This window comes from Cupressus sempervirens, chromosome 10 (genome assembly GCF_028749045.1).
Source record: "Cupressus sempervirens isolate cs-2001-9-10 chromosome 10, ASM2874904v1, whole genome shotgun sequence".
NCBI classification, from domain to species: domain Eukaryota; kingdom Viridiplantae; phylum Streptophyta; class Pinopsida; order Cupressales; family Cupressaceae; genus Cupressus; species Cupressus sempervirens.
The window spans coordinates 583,483,113-583,510,790 of NC_143127.1; the positions used below are offsets into that span (position 1 = coordinate 583,483,113).

General features: G+C 34.3%; 1 protein-coding gene across 1 annotated transcript in view; it reads left to right on the forward strand.

Moving 5' to 3' along the window:
* Positions 1-21,981: 21,981 nt before the first annotated feature.
* The window catches only part of CPR5 (protein), an 86,793-nt gene continuing 81,096 nt past the window's right edge, over positions 21,982-27,678 (forward strand). The window contains exons 1-2 of the mRNA XM_089804629.1: positions 21,982-22,079; positions 22,213-23,220. Of these exons, the coding sequence (XP_089660755.1) occupies positions 22,523-23,220 (698 nt within the window). The 5' untranslated portion in view covers positions 21,982-22,079; positions 22,213-22,522. The remainder of the gene's footprint in view (positions 22,080-22,212; positions 23,221-27,678) is intronic.

Here is a 27,678-nt window from a genome sequence, read left to right on the forward strand (position 1 = left end):
CTAAGTAAGGAAAATCAATAAGAGATGAATGGTTAATGAGCACAAAGAAAGATGTTGATAGACATAGGTGCAAGGGCCTCAAGTAGCACATGTTTCCAATTTTTCACCACTTGGTAGTTTGTTTGTTATTTTAGGACTTTTTATAATAATACAATTGTATTTTAGAGATATTTAATTTTTTTGGTGATACATTAAAGCACCTATGACTAGGTTTTCACTAAGATAATAATTTTTTGGGACATTTTCTACTTGTTAGGGTTTTTTTCACCATCATATATGATTTTTTTGGATTTTTTTGGATTTTTTTCAAGATCATAAGATATGTACAAAGTACTAAGCAACAATAGCATTAAACATATAACTTCTTCAAATGTAGGATGTTTATAGGTTTGGGGAGTTGTTCTTCCTTAGGTGTAGAAATTTGATAAGCACCAAAACCAAATACAACAGTGACTATATAAGGACCCAACCAATTAGGTTTGAACTTGCCCTAGTTTTGTTCTTTATTTTGTTGGTTCTTTGGATTTTCTCTAAGGACAAGGTCACCAAATTGAAACTCCCTAGGATGAACTTTATTATTGTAGGTAGTAGACATCCATTTTTTATAAGCTCTCATATGATCAAAAACAACCTTTCAATTTTCTTCTAGGAGTTCAAACTCTTGTATCCACATAGCTTTATAATCTTCATCGGTAATTGACCCTTTCAAGGAGACTCACAAGGAATGAATATCAACCTCTGATGGTAGAAAAACCTCAAAAACATAAACTAGAGCAAATTGTGTAGCCCTAGTAGGTGTGTGTATGCTAGTCCTATAAGCCCATAGCACAAGATTAATCTGTAAATGTCAATCCCTTCCATACTTATGTATAGTCCTATATAAGATTTTGAGAAATGTCTTGTTCGAAGCTTGATCTTGACCATTCGCTTGGGCATAGTAAATAGAGGACAAATGTTGTTTATCTTAAATTTCTTGCAAAGCTATCTAAGGTCCTTATTCTTGAATTGTCCTCCATTATTAGTGAAAATAGAGAAGGGAATTTCATAGCGACAAATGATGTGATTCAAAATGAAGAGAGCAGCATGTTTCCCAGTAGCAGCACAAAGAGGTACAACTTCAACCTAATTAGTGAAATACTTAGTAGCTGTGATAAAAACTTATGTCCACTTGAAGAACTAGAGTGTATCTTTCCAACCAAGTTAGAATTCCACTACTAAAAGGGCCAATTTGTGATGGAAGTAATCAACTCATGTCTTGGAGAATGAATCAAATTACCATGGAGTCAACACTTTTTTCAGGACTTGGCATAATAAACAACAATAACTTGCATACTAGGCTAGTAATAAGAAGCCCTAAGTAGTTTTTGAGCAAGCACAAGGCCATTAGAGTAAGACCCACAAATGCCATCATGAATTCAGCTAATGCTCTTTTGGACACATTTGTCTCTAAGCACCTAAGCAACATTTCATCTAGACCTTTCTTGTACAAATCACTAGGGATGAGGCATTGTGAATGAGTTGGAATTTTTCATTGTGAGTTAGGTTATCAGGAATGATTTGGTCACTGAGATAAGAATAGATAGTGGCATAGTGAGAGGAGTCATGACTGACAATAGTGCACATGACTTAGTTATTAGGGGAGTCATAAGCAGGGTAATGTAGCTCTTCCACCAGGAATCCAAACCAAGATTCACATTCTTGTAACTATAAGATGGATGTCAAGTAGTCATAGCATCAATAGCCTTATTTTTAGTCTAAAGAATTTGTTGAAAAGTAAAAAAGGTGAAATAGTTCCTCAAAGCATTAACCAAATTCTTGTAGTGAATCAACTTGTCATCTTTAGTTTTGTAATCTTTATTAATTTGATATATGAAAAGTTGAGAGTACCCATAAATGTGTACCTCAATCATTCTCCATTCAATATCCAATTTAATTCCATTTGTGAGAGCCTCATATTCTGCTATGTTGTTTGTGCAAGGAAACAATAGCTTCTAGGACTTAGGAATTTTATAGCCATAAGGTGTAATGAATAAAATGCCAACACCAATACTATTTTGAGTATGGGAGCCATCAAATAAAATTTTCCAAGTCCTTTATGTGACATATATGATATATGAGCATTATCTTGAAGTAGGAAATCAACGAATTGGTCTACAAAAGCTTGTCTATTTTATGGCTTTACGTTCAACATATTGAATTTCAATTTTGATAAGAATCATCATCCATTTAAAAATTTGACTAGTGAGTGTAGCCTTACTTAGGAGATACTTAAGAGGATCAATTTTAGCAATCAAGTACATAGTATGAGCTAGCATATAGTGTCGAAATTTCTAGGGTGCAAATACGACAGCTAGGCAAGCTTTCTCAATGTTATTATAATTGATCACATAAGATATTGGGGTTATACTGATATAGTATATGGCTCTCTAATTTCCATTTTTGTCATGTTGTGCTAGTAATACCCCTAGGGAAGTAGTTGTAGCTAAGATATACAAAATTAAAGACTTTCTTGAAATGGGAGGCTTAGCTAAATATCCTTGATTTGATGAATATTCTTATCACATTCTTTGTTCCACACACATGTAGACTCTATATGATTTTTTTTAAAAGTTTGTGATCTATCAACTAGCTAAGAAATAACCTCCTTATTGATTGCAAATGGTCTTGAAGACTTATATTTTGAGGAGGTGTCATTTCCATAACTACTTGTACCTTTTCAAGATCAATTTCAACGCCCTTAGAAAATATGATTTGGCCTAGAAATTTACTAGATATTATACCAAAGAAACATTTCTTAAGATTGAGCCTAAGTTGAAATTGTTCCATGTGGTCCAATATCAAACTCAAGTCATCCAATTGAGTGTTTCATTTTCTTGACTTAGCCAATGTGTCATCTACATAGTCTTTCATTATTTTATGCATCATATTATGAAAATGGTTGCCATGGTTCATTGATAGGTAGCACCAACATTTTTAAGCCCAAATGACATGACATTCCAGCAAAAGGTACCCCATGCACAAGTGAAAGTAGTCTTTTCTTGATCTTTAGGAGCTATCTTTATTTGGTTATATCCTGAGAACTCATCCATTAAGGAGTAAATTTTGTAGCTCGTAGTCGTGTCCACTATCATATTAATATTAGGGAGTAAAAAACCATCCTTAGGGAAAGCTTTATTTAGGAAATCAGAACAAATTCAAATGGAGTTGTCATTTTTTGAAACAGGTAAATTTTTTGATATCCATTCTACATAACCTATAGTTCTTATGAATTGTGCATGTATGAGCTTCTCTAATTCAAATTTCACCAATAGGGCAACATGTGGATGCATTTTTTTCAATTTCTAATTAATGGGCTTAACATCAAGAGCTATAGAAAGATGGTGCATGATAAGATCATTATCAAGACTAGGCATGCCTACATATGTCCAAGAAAAGTTAATTTTCTTCTCACAAAAAAATTGAGCGAATTGTTCCTTTTCTTTGATTGATAGTGATTAAGCTAGGTGGATGATTTTTAGAGACTCTTCTGTATCAAGATTGATAGGTTGTGTGGGCTCAATCAACACTGATGGTCTATCCTAAAAATAGCTAGGTAGACTACCAATTACCTCATCCTCAAGCGCTTCAAAGAGGTTATCACCTTTGGACACATCTTTATTTTTACCATTTTAAAGCTCTAACACCGACACAAAGTGGTTTTCACTATTAGAGAACCTCTTTTTCATTTTTATTTTTATTTTGTGGCTAAGGTACTTTATATCTATTGTAGTCATGTTAATATTTGGTTCGCTAGTGGAAGAGACTACAAGATCAATAGCATTAAGATAGCTAGCAATCTCATAGTCATTTTGGAAGGATAACAACTCACGTGGTCGATTTTGTATAGACCAATAAATGATATTAGGGTCCATGAGCAATAATGAGGTGGAGGATTCTAGGTTATTAATGTGGAAGGAATTGTATCCAATAATAAGAGAGTAAGAATCTATAGGGATTTCTTCAAAGGAACCTGAATTGGGGTAAGACCTAGGAGAATCAGCATAGTCCACTCAAAAAAGTTAAGAATCAGACTCATCAAACCCTACAAAAGACTCATCAACTATGCCATTTTCATTAGCATAGGCATGTACAACATCTATCCCCAACTCATGAGATGCAACTAAAAGATAATCCCACTCGTATTTATTTGAATTAGTGTTTTGGTCATGAGCTATAAGGCAAGCAATTTTTCCTCTGATTCAATCTCTATTAGGATCCTCTACATCTAACTCATCAAACTCAAGTTGTCTAGACATGGAAGCCTCAGTACTATGATCATTATTTGGTTTGTCTCTACCCTAAAGAATGGAAATAGAAGGTACATAATCCTCATCTTCAAAATTGGTGGTAGCAATAGGTTGAAATTCAACTTTTGAATCACTAGCAGTGGAAGGTTCCTCATCATAAATTGGTGGATTGTCATGAACATCATAGCACTAACCAATAGTGTCTCTTCTTTTGTGTCCTTTGGTATCACTCATGGGTTCAATGAGAGCATATTTATTGTTAGTAAAAGTTCCATAACTTGAATAGCCCATATTCCTAAGGAACTCATATATCTCTTAGGATAAATAGGATTTGTGAGTGTGACTTTATTGGATGTCTCTTCTTACTTATAAATCTAGTCTCTAACAACTTGATCTTCCTTTCCATCTTCCAAGAGAACTAAGTATTGAAAAAGAGTGCCATAAACAATGATAGTGAAAGATGAAGGTTTCATGGTGCTAGAAAAATTCCCATAAGAGTGAGGGGAAATTGGAAGCACAACAATTAAGTCAAGAGTATATTCCCCTAGACCAATGCTTATCATCTTAAGCTTCTTCTCATAATCAACAAGTGTGTTTCTAGCCTCATTAGAAGCTCTGTTATTTGAAACTAAGGATTCAAAAATAGTGAGGATATTTATTAACATTACATTATCTCCAAGAATAGAGACTTTAGTGCCATTGAAGGGAAACTTGATAAATTGATGGTAGGTAGATGGGATAGCTTGCATGTCATGTATCCAAGGACTTTCTAACAAGATGTTATATGTAAGTGAGATATCAAGAAGTTGGAACACCACATCTTTCTTTATAGGAACTACTCAAATAGGTAGCACAAATAAACCTTTGGAAGAATGCTCTACTTCATCATAAGCTTTGATAGTGATTTTTTGTCAAGGGTCAATAGAAAACTTAGAGAGACCCAATTGTTGCACAACATTAAAGGAAATGATATTTAACCCTACATCATTGTCTATCAACACTCATCTGATTTGGGTACAATAGATTTGGACTTCAATGTGGAGTGCAAAATTATGTGGATGGCTAAGCACTTTGTCATCTTCTTCAGAAAACATTAGGTAATATAGAGTGGAAATGTGGTTGACCATAGCTTGGAACTTTTTTGCATTAATATCATTCGAGACACTAGTCATTTGTAATGCTTTTTCTAAGATCCTCTTGTCTAAAGGGGATAACTCTATCAGCTCAAAGATAGAAATCTACCCAAGAGTACATTATAATTGGTTTATAAGGTCATAAAAGGACTTAGTGGTAGTTATTTTCTTAGATGAGGAAGACCCCACTTGTTTAGCATAATTTTGTTTGGAAGTGTTTGCAACCTTAAGGACAACCTTGGATTGACCTTTAGTAATGATGTTTATTCTTTCACCATAAGAAGAAGAGGTGGGAACAATGACTCTTACGATAACCTTAGGCCTTTCGGCATTAGTGTCATAGTTAGGCTCCTCATCATACTTAGGCCCCATCATGTAAACATTCTCATCAACAAGTTCAAGCATTTATATAACATTGTCAGTGTTGATGTATGTGTAATTGATCTTAACGTCTTGATTTTTCTTGTTTGCATTTGATGTCTCCCCTTACTCATACTTGGGGAAAGGTTCCTTGAAAGCCTTCTGATCAAAATTTTTAACTAGCCCATCAGTAACAAATCTTCCTTCATCAATGAGATCTTGTATGACATCCTAAATCTTAAGATAATGATTTGTTTCATGACACTTTTTCCTATGATAGTTGCAAAAGTGATCTTCTCTCCACCAAGATAGTTTAACAATGGGGTCATAAGGTCTTGATTTGCCTAAAATCATGATGAGTTTGTTAGCAAGCAATATCTTTTGGCTCACATCATAGGAGTCAACCAAAGGAGTAATGGTACGCTTAGGCTTTGGTGGTCATGTAAACTTAGGTTTGTTGGCATCATCGGTCTTGGTAGCTTCTTATTATTTTGTAGCTAGGATAACATTAGCTATATTGAAGATGGGAACTTTATTTTTATGAACATTAACTACCCCATCACTAATAACATACTTATTTTTGTTCCAAGGTTTACCTTTGTCCTTACCGTTTCTATTACAATTGATTTTATCTTTGTTTAAGACTATCTCCCCCTTCTTAATGATTACATCTTCCATGTGATAAGCACTATCATGTCATTAAAAGTGAGGAAAACTTGTTTTCTAAGATCATAATGTAGCTCAAGGATAAGAGTGCTAACAAAGATGTCAAATTTCTCATTTTTGATAATTTGGTGAAGGTATCTAGCATGTAGCTTTCTCCATCTTTTCAGATATGTGACAAAAGGTTCCCCTTGTTTTTGTTTGATGTTGCATGAATCGATCATTGTAATGGGATCTTGTATTTTGTAAGAACAATGTTGAATGAACCTTTGTACAAGCTCATCAAAGGACTTAAGAGGAGGAGAATTTTTTATGAACCACTCCATGGCATGTCTATTCAAACTCCTTGGAAAGAGTCACATGAGGTATGCATAGTCATATATAAAGTCCATACAAAGCACATAGAATTATCTAACATGATCATGTGGATCCCCATTGCCATCATACTTATTATATTTAGGAATTTCCACATCTAGCATCATGTAAAGACTTTTGTCCAAAGGGAGCACGCATATAGTTTCAACAAAGGAAGATTTAGGATTTTCCTTTTTCAATTCCATGCATGCAAATTTTCTTTGCAAGTCTTGGACTTCTTTCCTCAATATCTCATTTTTAGTTGGTTCTCTCTTATGAATAATTCTTTGCACATCATAGTCATGGGGTAGATTCCATCCTCTAGAATTCAAGTGTGCAAAGTATTGGTCACCATTTTGTTCTAAATCCTTAAAGTCATCTTGTTGGAACTTTATGAGGTCATCAATAGAAAATTCATTTTCTACTTCACTCCCATGTTGTGAAGGTTGTCCATGTTGAGAATGTTTAGGTGGAGATACATAACCATCAACATGAGATCTTGGAGTCCTTGAAGGGTTATTGTTGCCATAAAATTTCTTCTCCCTTTCAAGTTTGTATCGCCTAAAATAAAATAAGGGATCTAAGTGTTGAGCTCTCCCTTCTTGATTCATGGTGAAAGACGCATCATTTTTAGCCCTAGGGTTATCAAGGGTAGTATCAAAGGAGCTAGCAAAATGGATAAGAGGATCATACCAAGTGGTGTATTTGTCTTTCTCAACCTTGTCAAAGACAGGTTCAACTTTAAGAAGTTTCTTATGTAAACACCTTGCTGGAGAAGGTAATTGTTCAAAGCTAAAAGAGGGATGACTTCCTTGACCAAATTGGAGCATAGTTGTAATTGACATGTAATGGCTCATTTTTAGCTTAGCAAGATAATACAAAGCAATTGGAATCCAAACTTAGAGAAACGATATGTTCACTTGTCAAAAGAAGTAGCAATGAGAGAATGACTCGTCAAAAGAGCCCAAGAAGCTTACGACACTAGTGAATCAAGTCAAGAGCTAGGAAAGAAGAAAAATACCAAAGTTGGTAAAAATAAGCAAAAATGACAAGTGAACAATTTTTAAAATCAAGTATGTATCCAAGGTGATCATTTTCAACCTAGAATAGAGCCAAACATATAGATTTTAGACCAAGGATGCATTATTATTAAGTATGGACACCCCTAAACCACTTAAGAGTGCAATCAAGGTCAAATTAAGCAAATTTAGGGTTCAGGTGACAAAATCCAGACACTAGTACGACAAAAGAATAACAAGTTTTGTACAATAGTTTGCAAAAGGTAGTACGATAGGTTAAGCCAATATGACACTTTTTGAATGATAATATGACATACCTCAATATAGACATATGATATTATTTGAATGGAAGAATGATACTTAGCAATTTCTAGAAGTATCATACGATATTTCTTAGTATAGTAGTATGACAATTGACCAACACAGATAATATTAGTAACTTTGTGACTAAAAAAAACCTATGCTTCAACTAAGTTTTTAACCAATTTATGAAATTTGATTGTTGTAGCTAAGTGTGTTCTATTTGTAACAATAAAGTGACAGTTTGACAACAAATTAGGTATACAAACACACATCTTTAAACAATTGGACAAGGGACAAATAAATCTTTCCAATACAAACACTTGTGAGGTTTGAAGGAAAAATCCATATGAAGACTGTCATTATGTGTATGTTCAAATGATTTCCACAAGTCTAGCACATGTAAAGACACATTGAAGAAAAATATACCTAAAGGACATGGCTCATTACGCAATACGTTGGCCCACACTTGATGCTCCCTCACCTCACACAAAGTGGTTTCCCACAATAGATATTGGTTTTGTCATAGATGGGTTACCCACATATAAAGGAACACATACGGTGAGTGTAAAATCTTGGGGTGATCTAAGTAGTCCACTAGGATTGATCCTGACACCAAGATATTGAGCGGCTAAAAAGGGTGGCCTCTAAATCCTAAAGTATCTAGTAATGGTTTTGTTTATAACACCCCTCTTGCTACAAGAGTACCTTAAGCATACCCACCTAGTGATTTCCTCATGGTCATAATCCCACAAGTAATCTCACCAAGTGAATTCAAGAGTTATTCCCACCAAGCCTTTCACCTTTGTTAAGAGGTTTTGATTGTAGTGGGTCAAATTAGATGAGTTTTGCTTGTTTCCACTTTGGATCATTCCTATTGGTATCTTTCCACCAATTGCAGGCCCTCTAAAGGTAAAATCTCACTAGTGCCCATGCCAAGGGACAAGAGCTATGAGATGGCTCTTAAATTAACCTAGTATGCAACCCTTGGAAAGTGCACCATAGAACAAGAGATTCAAAGACAAAAGCAAGTATGCTAGTATCCAAGAATCAATGCACTGAAATGCAAATGCAATCTATTCTAAATGAAGTGCAAGAGCTAACAAAGAGAGTTAAAATATCCTCCTAGTTAAGTTATTTTAGCTAGGGCTAAAGCATAAATGAAACTAAGCTTTAAAAGAGTATGCCATAATGCAAGTAGGATGAAGACTAGCTAAGAATGCAATAATGCTCCAAGTGCTCCAAAATCACCGAGAAAACCTGCAACATAAAATTATCATAAGTGAACAAGAGATAAGAGAGTGAGGAGAGAGCCTCCTTATAAATAAAAATGGATGGTAGAGATTAAAAGGCAAAATCAAGTGTGGAGAATGAGTCTTGAGTGATCCATGTGCATATGAATCTCACCTAAGAAAGATCAATGGTTAACTTTAAGAGGCAAAAGATGTGTGGATGAGAATTAAAGATATTTTGAAAATAAAGAATCCTCTCAAATAGAAAAGTGTGCCCCTCATGTGAGACAAAAAGCCTTTTTCTTTTTCTTTTTAAAATAGGCATAAGGTTTTTCATGTGCACACTCAGGGTAAGTGGGATTTGGGGATTTTATTTAATAAAAAGGGAGAAAGTTCTTTTAATTAAATAAAATAATTAGGATACAGTGGTCAAACCATAGGTTATAACTGAATAAATAACAAAGTGATTATTTGATCAAGAATAAGCAAAAGATAAATTAAACAAAAATATTAAAAAGGGGGCTTATAGTCTAGATGGCAATTTTTGAGTGATTACAGATGGACTCATGCTCAATCAACTCTTTCTCCTATCCTATCTTGTTTCTTCCACTTTTATCTACATAATTTCTCAGACCTTGAGGTTATCCCTTTTTAGGTCAACTATGAAATAAGTCAACCTATTTTGGAATAGGGAGATCCAACTCGACCTGTTCCCTAAGGACTTTAGGTCCTAGAGCCAATTCTATCTTAGGGTTTCAAATTTGAAAATTGGTTGACCCCATCAGCTTACTTTATTTTTGCACCCCAAAACTAGTATAAAAGGAAGACTAGGCACCTCATTTGACATTCACTAGCATACATGATCCATATAGAATTCATAAGACATTCACATACATTCAAGCACTCAAGAAAGTAATCTTTTGAAAGGCATTTCAAGCATTCAAGGTTCAAGGATCCTTTGTGACATCTCCTCTTCAAGATATAGCATTTTGTTGGCTATCAAGGGAGGAGATCTACATTGTGGCATTCATCTTCTTCTTTGTTTCACTTTTACATCCATGGCTTTGTGATGTGGTTTTGGTATTGCATTTGTAGAGATTTCATACATCACGAAATCAAGAACTACAACATGAAAACATTGCAAAATCCTTATTGATAATGGTTTGATCAAGCAAGGTGAATATTAAAATTTGTCTTGCTTCCTTTCATGCTTTAAATTTCATTTTCTTTCAAGGTTTATTTACCAATCTAGTGTTTGGCTAAGGCAAACCCTCCCCCAACAAACAAACCAATTTTTTCTTATGTGTGGGAGCACGATATATGAATTGCAACCAAAGATATAAACACTAGTTTCCATTTTGGAGAACCTAGGTTGATTTTTCTATAGTGCCTCGAGAACATGTCCATCATCCCATAAAGTTTATAGAAAATTTTGCACAAAATCAACCTATACTCGGAGGTCTAAGATTTTTTTTCCTGAAATTCTATTGTGATCGCAAATCTGTAGTCAAAATTACTGTCACAAATTTAGATCCATGATTTTCAAAGTAAACATACATTTTCTCTTGCATATTTCAAGGTGATTCATTCATCTTTCATTTCATCCTTTGGGATACACCTATTTCCTTATCTTAAATTGGGTTGATTGCATACTAGTATCTAAAACTATCTTACTCTTATCATTAAATCTATTGGTTCAATTCACATTCCCATTACATATCTTAAATCAATTTACATTGCATGAAAGAGGACTTGTTTGAACACTTCCTTGATATAATTTAGGTTTAGAATTGGTACCCCTTCATCTATTTGGGTTTTGCTAATCTAACTTGGGTTATGTTGAGAGTTATGTTTGGAAGCCCCTTTTTCTCTTGTATTTATTGTTTTTGTGTGAAAGTGGTTTGCTAATGAATTTATGTCATGCAATTTATATTATAAAATTTATTAACACTTCCACTTTCATCATAAACAATGATAAACCAAAATTATACTAGGGAATTATGTAAGCAAGTCCTCTTTCATGCAATGTTCATCAACCTTAGATTTGAAATATGATTGAATTAAATTGATTGATTAAGTGTGAGATTAATTAACTTTCCTAGGGTTAATTGATTCAAGCACATACAAAGTCCTAATAAAGAAAGAACTTAGATATGAGTCACAAGAGGAAGAGAGATAAAGTGACTCACCTCAAAGAAGAGTAGTGCAAGAGATATTTCTACTCAAAAAATTGGTGACTAGACACTACAACACAAACTAATTGTAGATTTGGAAAAAAGAAAGAAAACCCTAGAAAGTGTAGATCTCTAGGTATAGGTCAATATTTTCAACCTATATAGGTATATGTTCTACTTAACAACTATGTTCCCAAATGGAATAAACAAAACCAACCTCAAATCTTCCAAAAGTTTCCTATTGTAGGTTTTTGAATCCAAATTCACAATTTTGATAACCTAGTCCTACACACAAGAAAAAAATATTTTTTTTGGGGGAGGAGGGGCTTGCCTTGGTCAAGCCCTCATTTAGGAATTAATTTTCAAAGACACAAGTATACAAAAATCATGTAAAGAATTAAGACAAATGCAATTATTCACCTTACTTGATGAAACTCTTGTTAGGAAGAGTTTTGTTATTGCTAGATGTTGTGATGTTGAATCTTCTAAAGGAATGAAAGATATATCCATAAATGTAATGGATCTAATCAATGGCAAATCATGGAGTCATAGATGTAGATTTCACAAAAGAAGAAGATGAATTCCAAAATGTAGATATCCTCCCTTGATGGCTAACAAAATGCTAGATCTTAAAGAGGAAATGCTCATGATCCATGAAACTTGAGAACAACTTGAATGATTGATGAGTGCCTAAAAACTATTTTTCTTGATGTACTTAGTATTGATAACAATTATTCAATTGTATATTGTCATTGATGTTACACAAATGTTATACTCTAATTGAGCATTTCCAGTTGGAATCGAGTTTAGAAGACTCTAGTATACACCAGGCATAAGTTCAGAAGAAGAGAAGTTCAAGGATTCTTGTGTAAACTGAGTCAAGTTGGTTATCAAAGGATTTCAGTGTAAATCAAGCCAGGTCAGTTGCCAAGGAACTCAATGGTAACTGAGTGACCCAATTTTAGCCAACCTTTAGCAGATTAGTTTTATCTATTAGTTGGTTTAGCAAGCTGACTTAGTGGATGTTATTTATTTATTTGAAAGGGTATTTAAGTTGACTTGACATTGGATTTCATATATATGTAAGGTAAAGTTGTGAATTGAAATAGTGAGAAAGAGGAGAAAAAGTTAACATGTGAATAAAGAAGGATATGTAATTTAGAGGAGAGTATCCAAGGAGCTAAAAACAATATTCTGATCAAGGAGTATCCAGAGGATAAGCCAGAATAGTGATCTAAATCTACAATCCAATTGCTTCATTAATCAGGTCAATCATTATTACTCTTTAACAATTGTAACAGTGAAGAAATCTCTTAACAGAGTTGACTTAACAATCATTTTGTAAATCCTATAACTAGGTGGCATTTCTAGATTGAAGTGTCTTAAGACCTCTAACAAGGCCACTCCTAATGGGGTGATTTAAATCCTTTAATAGGGTCACACCTAATAGTGTATTTTGTAACCTTTAAGAGGGTTGGTTCCTAACTAGGCTCACTTTAGAAGAGTGAAAATTCGTAACTAGTTGCATTGGTGGTTTTCCCAAATTGGATTTCCATGTTAAATCTTGGTGTCTCATGTGTTCATGTTATTTGCTTACTACGTTATCTTTCTACAACTAAGTTACTAAAGGTTAATACACATTAATATCTAACCAAGTTACAACGAATGTCTAGCTCTATTTGAGCTATGAAAAGATTTGAGTAAATAAGAAGTTTAGATTGACATCTAAGGGATTTGGAATTGTTTTAGTGGTAACTAATTCACTCCTCCCCTCTTAGTCACTCCTCTTATATTTCCAACACTTAGGTGTGAGAGTTCTTGTATTCATACATATATAGTTCTTGAGATGTGAAAAATGAAGACCTCAAGCTTTCTTATATACTAATTTTTGGGATAAAAACCAAAACAAGTTGACGGGGTCACAACATTCAACAACTGAAATCCTTGATTCAAAATTGGCCTTGACTCCAAAATAGGCTAGGTTGGCCTAGTTGACCTATAATAGTATAGGTTGGCCGACTCAACCTATACTGAGTATAGGTCGATTGAGTTGACCTTTACTAGGTATAGGTCAACTAGGTTGACTTGTACTAGGTATAGGTTGACTAGGTCAACCTATATCAAGTATAGGTCTATTAGATCAACCTATATCAAAATTATCCCAAGGAGAGATAATCCTAGTGTCTTAAAAATTGCACAGAAGGAATCAGGAAGAAAGAAAAAGAGAAAGAGAAAGAGTCATTTGAGCACAAATGCATCCATTGACCATAGTACCATTAACGGGTTATAGCTAAAAGGTCTTACATGATGGGTGCTTCCAAGAGGGTACAATTTCATTAGAAGTTCACCTTAAAAACCTAATAGAATAGAAAGCCCAAGCTTTAATAGTTTGAAGGAAACCAAAGGGAGGTTCCTTTTTGTCTTGAAAATACTCAAACCAAAGATTCACATAAACCTCTCTTAGCATATCCTTGTCCAACTGGTAATTCTCTTCAAATTTGAAGGATAAATTGGGACATTATGAATCACAAAGCTGGTAAAATCCTTTAAAAGAGGAATTTTAGCCTTATCTTTGGGCTTCTGATTGGAACTACCAACAACACTAGCAAGGGGTTTATTATGACAAGAAGTAGCAGGTTGATTAACAACAACAACAAGACTGCTAACACAAATGTCACTAGAAACCTTAACAACACTATTGTTGTTATTTATTACTTATGGGATCAATTATGTAACAATTTTTTAATCATCATCATTTCCAATCATACTACATGATCCATCATTAGGATGTAGGACAGAAAATGGATTAAAAATACAAATTGCAGACATAGAGATGACTAAGTGAGGATGAGGGGAGAGGAGATAGAAACTCTTCTTCTTTGACACCATATGGGAACTTAAACCAATACTCTTCTTCCTATCATGTCCAATAGATTTAAAAAAAGTAACCTTAGAAGAACCAACAACAACAAGAGCTTTCAAATCACAAACATGTCCAAAAGGGTTCTCCTCGTCACCACTATCTTTAGTGTGCATCCCTTCATCCTCTGCAAAAATTAACTTTTTAGGGCCATGTTTTTTCTTAACATAAGTCTTAGGTCTCCTAGCATGAGGGGAGACTTCCCCCTCTTCCTCTTTAGTCTCCTCTTCTTTCATGAATCACTCCAAAATAGTATTTCTCCTTCCACAACATTATAAATCTATTTACTAGGGGTTTCTGACATTTTAGCCCTCAAATACTAAAAGAGAAATAATATTAGCCCTTCGTGAACAATTCTCTTATTAGAATTCTTCTTATGATCTTGGATATTCACATTCAAAGAAGAATAAAGAAAAAATTGAAAGGAGACAAAGGGTTTAATGTATAAAGTTATTTAAAAAATAAAGTGATAACCATGCACATGGGCATCGACAGTTATTGTTAGTATATATAGTCCACCAATATAGCAAAGAGGGTTGGGGGGCGGGGGGTGAATCAGTTATCCAACTATTATCACAATTATCAACCTTATTAAATATTAACCATATAAGCAATATAATCAATATCCACAACAAGATACTAATGCACAATAACACCAGATATGTTAACTAGCGAAACCCTTGATAAGAGGGAAAACTTCGGTGGGGATGGTATCCACAAGATGATGTACTAATATAAATACTCCTTGTTAGAGGATGGACCCTGCCAGGAGTCCATGAAAATATTTAGTACATATCAGTCTCTGTTAGGATACTTTGAATCCCTATTAGGAGATTCCAACCTTGTTAGGAGTTGTAGAAGGCAAATGGACCCACCGTCCAAATAGCTTCAGGGGCAAGACCAATGAACCCACTGTCCAAATGATCTCGATATTATTCCTTGCAGAATAATAGAAATGAACTGTATTGATCCTTCCTCTTTCTTTGTCTTATCAACCAGACTTCTACTCCTTCTGATCTTGATACCAAATCACAAACTTTGCATCCAATAATCCCTTGGATTTCTTACTTGCATTTACCAAATACTCTGCTCTTGTTCTCACTTCCTTGATCACTTTGCATCTCTCATACTTTACAATCAGGGGAAATACTTTCCTTTATACCAAGTCCTCAAAATAATTACTCGAGTCGGCCTTGAGGCTTTCTTAATTATTTTTAATAGGACCACAATAAGATAATTAATTATTTCTCAATTACAGTAGGACTGTCGGCTCATAGTCTACACAATTTCTCACATGTGCAACTTTAGGACTTACGTACTCGCTAACATCATCATCAGACTATCCTTTGTCATTGTATAACTTTGCATATCCTAATTATATCTCTGTAAAGAGATAAATCATAATCATCAAAAAATACTTTATAGGTACTCTATTTCTGCACTGCTCTCTATAAATCACATATAACTTCTATATCTCTTCAACTTAGATTACACACACTTAACCTCATCATTAGGACATAATGTCAAACATGTCCTTAAATTCACGTTACCTGATCATCAAGATGATGTCCGTACAATCACGATTTCTGTCTGCTACTCTGCTAGCCTTCATAAAATTACTGCTATGTTGACATCAATGACAAACATAGCCATGAATGCAACATGTCAATACTGTCACATGCTCTCTAATGCTTAGGATACTCCCCCGAAGGAATATGTAGTGCCTACCCCTAAGTCGCATTTCTGTTATCATTGCCAACTCTTTTAGGCCAATTTATGTTTGATGATTAGTATTATTATTCTAGAGATTATCAGATGTTGTTTTACACTCAGTTTATTATATGATGAGATTACTTGGTACTCTATATTTCATGCATGTATGATGATTATTCAATGTTTTCAGTTATCGATGATGATTAGTTAGATGGTTTATTATTCCATGTGTTTCTTATGGATACTTACCCCATACTGCATGTGTATGGTGTGCATGTTTATTTTATTTATGTATGGTGTTTCTGATGTAGTTAAGGAAGGGAGTCGTAGTCACCTGCTAGTCGGGATCTACACGATGCACCACTTCCTGCCATTGTCTGTTTAGCTTAGAATATTGTGTTTGTACATGCGTGAATTTTATGCAGGTTGTAGGTACCAGGTATCGACTTCCCTGAATTGTCAGGATGAGCATACCCTATCGCACTGTCTCAATGGTAAGAGAGGGGAGATAAACTCTTAAGTCCAATTCCTAAACCCTTTAGCCAATTGTCTTAATTGATAATTAGGACAAGTATCTAAGTTAAGTACCCTCCGAATGCATCAAATGATGTAATTTCGTGATTATAACCCTTTTTGTTTTGATTTAGTATATGCTTTTCTATGTAGGGTTTTCGTATGTTGTTATATGAGTCCTTGATGTGTTTTCTATTAATTAGGTCTAATTAAAAAGATTAATTAATGATTTAATTTAATAGAGAATTATTATGATATCTTTAATATTTAATTAATTGAGAAATTAATTAAATAAAAGAACTAAATTTGGAGATTAAAGTTCAAAGATAAATTTAGAATAGGATAATATTTATTTAATTTAATAATAATATAATTGGAGTTCATTTTTAAATAAATGCTAATTATTATTGTTAATTAAATTAATTAAATATATTATCAATTAAGCTTCTAAAATTAATTTAAAAGTTGAAAGATATAAAATTATTAAAGGATTTTAGATCGCATGATCTAAGCAGGAGTTTAAATTTGAGTAATAAATTAAAAGATTAAATTATAGAAATTAATAATGTTATTTTAATTTCAAAAAGTGCACATAAGATTAAAGTAATAAATTAATTTAAAATAGAAGTCAAGTGGATTATTAAATAAAGTTATTTTATAATTCAACTTAATGTGGATGAAAGATGAATGCAAATTAAAAGAAAAGATAATAAAGGTTAATTTGGGAGTTAACTGAGTTATGCAATGAGTCTTCTTGGGTGAACGCACAATTAGTGCCTCGATTTGAGGAGAATTTGCTTATCACAACTTTGGGGGTTCATTTTTGGGGGACGCAAATTTGGACGAAAATTTTTGGGAGACAACTTTTGGAAGCGAATTTCAGAAGGCTAATACCAAGAAAGATTTCCAAAGGAAAGTTATTGAAGGGGAGCGAATTCTCTCATAGTTTTTCAAGGATTTCATATTAGCATCAGGATCAGGTAGGGTCTTGTGTTTTGATCGCTAATAATTTACGCTCTTATTTCCTGTCTTCTTCGTGTCTGTGGATTGTAGACCTGAATTCTCTATGATGAATGTTTAAACATTACAATATTGGAATTTATCAGATGCTTGTCAATTAACTTCTGTATACATAAGATTTAAATGGGAAGGGTTGAATCTAAGACTGAAATTCTAAATTAGAAGTTCGGATGGTTGACTATATTTTCTATATCAATATAAGGAAGGAAACAATTTTTCAATATATTTATATATATAAAAAAAGGAATTATTTTATATATATTTAATAGATTTGAATATCAATAAATTTTATTATAATAATTATATTTTTTTAAAAATAAAAAAATATATGCATATATGTAAATTTTATTTAACAAATCTATTGATATACAAAGTCTTATATAAATGAAAATAGTTTTAAAAAAAAATTTAAAAAAATATTGGGGAGGGGCGGCTTAACCACCCCCTGCCCCCTTAATAATATGCAGTAGGCGACTGCTGTACGCAGTCGTACTTGCTGACGCAGGACGACTGCGACAGTAGTCCTGCCCTGCGCATACGGCAGGCAACGATTGATAATCGCTTATGCATGTTTTTAATAAAACAGTTAATTATGCCATTCGAAACTCGGGTTTGGGTTATGTGGTAATTTTTAATATTATAAATTATAATTAATTTTAATAATTTTTAATTAAATTAAATTTATGATATTATTTATTATTAATTTCATTAATATTTTATAGTTTGTTATATTAATAATAAATGTAATATATTTAAATAAAATATTGATTAATTTAATTAATTATGATTTAAATAATATTTAATTAAGAATAGAAGTTATTATCATTAAGGACTTATTTATTGATCTTAATAAAATCGTAATTATTTTATTTAAAACATTAATGGATATTATTTGAAAATTCAATTGAAATTATCTTTATTCAATAATCAATTATTATTATTATTATTATAAATTAATAAATGATTATTAATATTTTTAAGTCATGACGCAATTTCTTTTATTATAAGAACAAGATAGGGTTAGTTAAACGGGATAACTGAGGAACTCATAGTAACACTGGCAAACTTAAACTTTATTGTTCTTCTCAAATTTGTATTTTCAAATCAAATCCAAACTGCGAGACTATGATGTTTTCTATGTGTTCTTTGTGTTTTGGGGTTGGTTTAGCGTTGACCAGTTTAGGTTGTTACCAGAGGCTCGGGGTTGTGAATGTGATGTCATGATGATTTGGTCTCGATCTTTCTTAACCCGACCATGGTAATGTGATGAAGTGCTCTATGACATGATTGTGTTTACTATTTGTTATTGCTTTCCAGTTTCCTTGTGTGAAGCTGAGATGTATGTATTTGAGATACCTGACTTAACCATTTTCGAGTCTCGATCAGTTATATTGATAACCATTTTTGAGTCTCGATCAGTTATACTTGTATTACCTTCTGGTTGCTTTGAGAGGACTGAAGTGTTCGTTTAGATCTTGATGATGTCATGTTGTGACATGTTTTGACTTGACCATTTTGGAGTCTTCGATCAGTATTGTAATTTACTATTGGGATACTTTCTGGTTGCTCATTGGAGAACCATTGGCTTTGTGATCTATCATTGATGCCTTTAGTTACTGATAGAGAACCGTTGTGATCATATGATTATTATTTGATGCTTATTTGTTGCTCATGAAGAAATGATGTAATTTTGTGGCTTATCTTTTATGATGTTTTTCAGTTGCTTGTATAGGACTGAGGTGATTTTATTATGATTCTTGATTTGTGATTTCATGAGCCTAGGGTAGGTTATCTATGTGTAGTGTCGGGAAGTGGCTTGCAATGGGGATTGGGGCCCTAAGAGGCTGCCTGGAGTAACCCATTGTAAGTTATTTTAATAAGTGAAAACATTTACACTAAATGAGAGAAAATGAACCTAACAAGATAATTGTATGTTCTCTCCCATGCCTTGAGTGCTAGTATAGACTAGGATGGGGTAGAGAGAACACTTGGTTATGACCTTGCACTCCATAGTATGCCTCGTCAATACGAGAGGATACTAGTGGCCGTAGGGATCAGTAGGGACCCGAGATTCCTAAGGGATTGCTCGGGTAACTTCTACATGACTTTTGCGATGACACTTTCCCGCTTGTATATTAGGTTTCCTACGTGTCTTGTGGCACCTCTGGGTTTAGATGTCGATCTTTTTAGGAACCCTTGAGTTAGCATACTTATAGGATTTCCTGGACTTAGAGGGTATTTATGATTATAGGTTTTGTTATCCTATTTGGGACTTGAGACTATCTCCTCAGCGCGGTGGGAGTGGACCATTTAGGTTCCACGCGGTCGGGTGGTAGTGCTTTTTACTCTTACCATTGAGATCCGTTCCGTGGTCACCGTGGCTAGAGTTTTCGTGATTGGCATTTACCTTCATTATGTTCTTGGATTATTATGATGGATGGTTAGATTTTATGATAGATGTTTTATCATTATGGATGTATGGATGTATCATGTATAGTGAATAGTTTCATACATTTTTACTGTACTTTGTATCATGGATTTGAGGATGTTGTATCTTTATCTTTACATATGTATATTCTTTTAAGCCTTTCATACCCTGTGACTTGTACAGTGGATGATTCAGCATTCCGAATTAATTTGCCAAGAGGCATTCGGAACAAATGTATTATATGGACATGGGACTTCTGATTATTCTTTCATATGTATGTGATAGTTGTTAGACTTAGAATTAATTAAATTTAAACGTGACTCAACGTCTTGGGATCCTTAAGAAATGTAACTTGCAAAGTATGGTTATCGATGATTACATGTTATTGCTTCCGCTACTATGTGTTTGATGTGTATGTTATACATTCTTACTTTAAAAAAAAAAAAATGTTTAGCAAACTTAGTGAAACTTTAGGTTAATTCTTTTGGATCCCTTGGCGGGGCGTTACAGAATACCATCAACATTCATGCTAACAATTATATATTCCATAATGACTTACAAAATCTTCATCCAAAATGACTTAATTTGCTTAGGCTCAAAGTAGGCATTTTTACCTTTAACTAGGATCTCCCACTCCTCCTTGGTTTTACAAATGATCAGAAATCTTGTGGTCATTTTTAAATTTGATGCCCTTTGCAGACAAACCAATATCCTTCACAATGATTGCTCATCAATGAAATGTTTTAGCCCAACAAAGAAATGGTCCCATTGTCACAATATTTAACAAAGAGTTGCACATGACATTCCCATTATACTCATGTAATTTATGAGGTTATGGAGTGAGACCACCCTTTCTTAGCTTCCTCCATACCTCTTCATCCCTCATCTAATCTTACAACTCACTAACTCAAAATGCTTCAAATCACCCCCATCCTTGATGTCATAGAGAAATATGATTACTGGACAAAGGTGCAATTGACAAGAATGACAATGTTGCTTAAAGAAATAAGTCAAAACAACACCCACAAAATGTGTGAAGTTAACTGCATAATTATGGCGATTGAGCTCAAAGGACAGACGTCACCTTTTTCACTAATTTTGAGTTCTCTATTTGCCATTTCCATTATTTACTTGCACCTTTCCAATTATGTCGTGGATACAATCAAAATTGGTGAGGGCTTTTATGTCATCATTAATATTAATTTCATCCTTCCATATACTAATATCATTCCAATAAACTCCAAGGTTATTGAGCCCATCTGCCACCTTATTGGTCTCTCGATATGAATGGGCTATATAACTTAGGTCAAAACTTTTAAGAGTCCATCATGATCAGATCTATTGACCAAGATGCCAATACTTCTTCCTAAAATACCTTATAATATTATTCGAAGCCCCCTTCATCCAAACTTTCTTAAGGCTAGGTATTTGACAATTTTGAAAATTTGATAGACACCTATGACTTTTGCATAGTGGTTTGACTAAATTCCCAAGTGAAGTGTCATCTTATTTTGACTTGTTGTAATTCCATTATAGACCAATTTTGTAAGAGAAGATGTTGCCGAATTCTCCAATGCAACTTTGGTATAAACATGCTATTTTTATCTCTTATGCAATTCGCATTTTATCAATAAAACAATAAATGAAATTTCAATTAATTTTTATGTTAATTTTTTACGAAGTATTATAATTTTCTATAACTCAACAAATTAGATCTTTAGATTATTAATTGAAAGTGAAAAACTGATTTTGTGATCTATAGTTATTTATATTATATATTAATCATAAATAATATTATGAATATTAAGAGACAATTTAATGTTTAGAGGGAAAGTTTTAAATGTTTTTCTTTTGTTTTTTTAAAGAGGAAGAAGAAAGAAAAGGGAATAGAGAATAATAATTTAAACACTTACGCCATTTCAACCAGTAGATACGGTGGGAGGATTGTCGTCGGCGTAATGAAGGTATGAATAAGTCTTTGTTTTTAATGCTCGAAAGAATTTGTGATTATGAATGAATGAATGTAAAGAAAAACTGTTGACTTACAACGGCCAGAAATTTTGATATTGGCTTGAAAAACTTCGAAATTTATTTCAGAGAGGAAGGTGGAATAAAAGGAATCGCATACACTGGTCCCTCCGCATCTTCGCGTCTCATTCTTATGCCCACTTCAGCAGGGACCCATTTTGGCTTTCAATAGACCGTGGACTATATTTTTTCTATTTGAGTATATGCGCTTCCTCGCGAAATATAACAGGGATTTATTCTGAAATTTGTTTCCCACAGTAGCGGTAGAAAGGAACAATTTAAAATGTAATGGGGGCTGGGCATGTGGAAATCTGCTTTTGTAGTTAGGCAACGCTTTTTGAAACTGTACTTTTGAAAGCGTAGGAGTTAAGTTTTCCTCATGGAATTATCAGGAAATTCAGGTTCCTGTTTAAATCAGCACAAGGATGCTTACGAAAATGATTTGCTTCCAATGGGAAATGAAATTTTTTCATTTGGGGATGGTGAAATTAGTTCTCCAAGTCTAAAAACTATCCAATTTTCTACAGTATCTTCATCAGCAGGACTCGATGCCCCAGCTTCTGATAACTGTATTGAGGCCCAAGATGGATGGGAAAATCAGAAAAGTTCTTTCCAAGAAATTTTTGCTCCGTTAGAGCAAATGCAGGAAACCGACAATCAAATATTGAGTAGCTCAGCGGAGGAAGTGGATGCATCGGTTGTCGTGAGAAGGAAGCAGATAGCTTCAGCTGATTACAACGGAAGTGGCGCTGGTTCCCATAAAGATTTCCTTAGAAACGAAGATATGTTGACTGATGAATATGGAGGTCAAGAATGTGGTAACGAAGAGATTAAATCAGAGGGTTCATCATGTAATGATAAGGGTTTTAGCAATGCTTGCGAGTCAGTTGGGCAGGATGCATTTGGACCCCATTCGAGCAGGGAAATAGAAGAAGAAGAAATCATTTTAACGTCCACAATGGGAATAGTTGACCGTGGAGCGGGTCTTTTTCAGGAGGCAGTAGTAGAACCGAATTCGACTAGTGCGGAGAATTTAGTTTCTGCTCCTACCGATGCGTTTTCAAGTCTTCGTCTAAGGTCTCTTTCTGTCTCTCTCTCACACAAACGCACGCACACATTCACGATCACTAAGCTTTCAAGTCCTCGTCGAAGGATTTTCCTATAAAATACGAATCGTCTTGATTAATTCCAATTTAGCAACATTTGTGTTTTTATACTTACAGCTCGGTGGTTGTTGACATTCTCATTCTATTTTATTCCATTACTCTTCCATGATTAAATTGAGGTATTCATGTAAACCTGTCTATTGCAGTGAATTGCTTATGAGATATGCAATGCTACCGAACTGTTGTTTAAGACTGATTATTGATTAACTCTAGTACCAAGATTCTTGCAGTTCTAAGCACAGTCGAAAATATCGTTATCGGCAACTGAGGGCCAAAAAAGAATAAAATCTCAGAGATAACTAGGAAACTTCTCCGGAACTCAAAATCTGTTTTTTCAGACAAAAATCTGTTTTCAAGAAACGTTCTTTCTCTACTTTGCCCTTTCTTTGCTCTCCAAATCTGTTTTTCCAATCAATTTTTTTTCTTTTTTTCTGGGCCATCACTCCCTAAATCTGTTTTTCCAATGCTGAAGAAATGTTCTTTCTCTTCCTTGCCCTTTCTCTCCTCTCCAAATCTGTTTTTCCGAAAAGAAAAACAATTTTTTTTCTGGGTCATCACTCCCTATAACAGGCCTGTGGGTGATGAGTTTGCTATTTATCGTCATAAAACAGAGATATATTTTGCTGATAATTGAAACTTCTCTGCAAATACTTATCCGAGATGAGTTGACGTTACTTCTTGAGAGCCAAAAAATATCGCGATAGACTTGTCGGGAATATATCTGAGATATTTTGAACTATGGTCCTAAGAACCTCAAAGTATTATGCTACAAGTTTTGCTAAACCTGGAAGATCTTATAAGGAGAAATTTGTGTGGGCTAGTACCATATTCAACTAGGAAGCTAATGTGGTATTGTGACTATTTTTGTGAGCCCATTTTATTAAATCTCTTTGATTAAAGGCAATCTTTGCATACTTCTAAGCCTTTATTGTAATAGGTGGGATGGAATGAGGTCCATTGAGTCTAACTGGCACAGCATTACCGTGCAAGATATATTGTCACCGAGAGGACCTTGTTAGCGCAGAAATAAAATGCTGGTAATGATATTAATTGTTTCCTTGCATGCTTCCCAAAGAACAGGGAATCATTTATCTTGTTGCGACTTTGTTGTAATGTAATTCTGCCAGTGCAACAAGCTTGAGTACTTGAGATTCTCGCTTTTGACTCTTTTAAGTTTTAACAGTTAAGTTCTTCACTCTTAGCTTCAGAATCAGGAAATATTAAATAGTGATTGGCTAGAAGCTTTGGCTAGGTCATCGCACTTTTTTTACCTTATGAGGGAAACACTTCTGTTTAGATAATAATTTGACAATCTTTCCTTCCCCTACGACACCTTTGATCTATATCAATAATTATAAACTTCTGATGTGCTCAATGAACAAATTTTACCTGATATGAATTAAAGTCTCACACAGTTAATGTTCTATTAAACAACTGCTGAATAAAAACTTATCTTAACAGTCACAATAAGTGGTTCCATTATGGTAAAGTCTGTTAAACATGCAGGGATACAAACTGGCTTGCATCAGAGTTCTGAGTGTAGTTGGGGACTGTGCTATCTTGCTATAAAGGTTATTTATTTAGTTAGACCATTCTTCAAGATGTGTACCTTAAATCTGAATAACAAAGGTTGCCTTTTGAGGAGGTCTGATATGATATACTGAAGACTCTCATGGTGCTAATTGTAAAATGACTGCCAGGACACTGGTACAACTCAGATGTCAGAACTGCATTTACAAAACCAGTATTTAGGGGTCTGCAGTTGCACTACTATTGAGATAAATGTGTGGTTAGATCCTCTAAAAGAGAGGACAGAATTGGCCTTTATAGCATGACCATTCTCTTGATGACCAGCTGATCTTCAATTTGAAAAAAGTAATTTTTTTTTGTTTCGTAAAAATCCAGGGTGCAATTAATAACCTTGGTCCTTGAATCTGATATTTAGTCCCAGTGGTTTTGTGTTTTCTGTACAGTTTAGTAGAATGTACCAAAATAGCATGGTTAAAGGGTGTTAATGAACTGACTCACTGAGTAAAGAAACTCTAGCCTTCAATAATAAAAGATTTGGCAGACCCCCAATTAAGTGAGTGCTTTCCAGTTATGATTTAGGTCAATAGTGTCTAGCTCAGCTCTTCATTTCTTCTACAGTTATATTAAACTCTGTGTGATAGACTGTAAAATCCTTGCTTACCTCTAGTAGACCCTCATAAGCTTGTTTTATTATCAAGGGTACTACCCGTTGGGTTTACTTACTTAGGGTCAATGACACTATTCCTAACTTGAAAGAGCAGTGATTATGCTTCTGCAGGCACAGTTGTTATTAATCCTAACTGCAAATGAAGAGTCTCACCATGGTGGTATAGAGTTTCTTATTAGCTTGTAACACTCCTATTTGGGTACTATGTGATCAGTTCATTTGAGAGAGTTATCACATTCTTAGGCGTATAGAGGGCTACTGATGCAGAGAAGAACTTTGTTTGGTGCATTGGGGTTTTACATTCTCAGTGCATATTTTTGGTGGGCAGGAATTACCAAGGGAAATCACTCATCCACACAACAGAGCCAGTCAGCCACTCACCCGAAATAGTTAATTTTTGTGTGAAATATGGCTTTAACATTCCTCCAATTGGGTGCTAGGAGATAAATTTATATAAGAGAGTTGTCATGTTTTGATGCTATATAGACAAGGAACTGCTTAAGTGGTTTCTTTTAGTGGCTGGGGTGATAGGCCACTTAACTACCGTTATAAAATGCAAGCATATTCTAAGGTGTTTATAAAAACTAGAAATAAGCTAAATGCATCAACACATATTTTTGTGTGCACACACAGTACTTCAATGAAATATGGTCTTTTACCTTTGAAATTAAATCAGTCTTGAATTGATTCTTACGTTGCTGCATTCTATCAATGAAGTCTACTACCCGGGTTTTAAGTTTTTTGTGCTGAATCTTTCTCTGACAAGTGAAATGATTTCTTTTGAGGTTTTTTGTTTTTTTCGCTTTTTTAGAGTTTTGTGAATTTACTATTTTTTATTTTTTTAAATAATGAATGGTGCAATTAAGTAATTAGGAATTGACAACAATAGAATTTCTAACACTACAGTACAATCAAATATAAAAATCAATGCAATTAATTAGGAATTGACACCAATGACTGTTGAATCTCATCTATTGACAGATTCTGAAAATTACTGAGAAATATAAGTCTTTACAGACTGTACCAGGGTTTTGCAGTAATTAGATTATTCACAGTACACTAAATAAAGATCTTTCTCCTACAGTGTGCTTGTTGGCGTCTGAATACACAGATACTGAGAGTGAGTTAAGACTGAAAATCGCATACTCAGCCCTTATTGTGAGTTGATTTGCTGTTCCTGTCGATGTAACAGCATGTATTGGCTTCAGCACTTATTAATTTCTGTCCAGGTCAGCTGCTGGTCCTTCCTCATAGCCCGATCTGCTAAATTATTGCTTGGAAAGCTCTCGATTCGTGCCTGGAGTCTCTCCTACCCCACGTCCAGCACTCCCTCTGCATTATCTATGTCAAACCAGTGTATGGCTCCCAGAATGCTACAGGAACTCACATCTGCGCTGGAAAACTCATACCTCAGTTTGCAATCAATTGACTCTTCCCTGAGTTATGGCTGTAACAATCCAAATACCTCCTAAAATGGCCTGAAACTGAATTTTCACTGACGATCCTGCCCTGGGATGATGTCTCACATCTGCAGGCTAGTATCCAAGAGGGAGTTTTTGTTCCCACTCAGACCGATTCTGGAATTCACCCGCTGCAATCAGGCTCCTTCTCACAGCTGCAGTCAACAAAACAAGTTCTGGAATGATACCAATCATCCCCCTCTCATTTTCTTTCCCTCCAAGCCCAGTTTGAACCTAATTAAGGCTTTCATTAATTTAAAATAGTATTAAATAGTTTTTAATAACTTAAATTCTCCTTCCCTAGGTGATGTCCATCACGAGGGCTGTTCATCATCACTTAAAAAAATTCCCCTTTTTGGTAAACAAATGTTATTATCTCCTAGGGACTTGGTCCCACATTATTATAACATTATTTTATTCCCAAATGATTATAACAGTTGCTTTGATATTATTTTTTAAAATCCCAAACTATAGAAATTATTAAATTATTCCTCCACAATTCATATCTCACCTATCTGACCTTTGATCTGAGTTCTGTTTGAAGATGGTGGTCCTCTGCTATTGCCCCGCGTTGTGAACTGATTGACAGTTCTCCCTAGAATTTAGGATCTCTCCTATACTCTCCTAAATTTTAGAAATTGGGCTAGGAGCATCCAGGATGGTCCCGGAGGTCCTCTGGTACACCTCTACTAACTCCCTATTCATCCCTAGA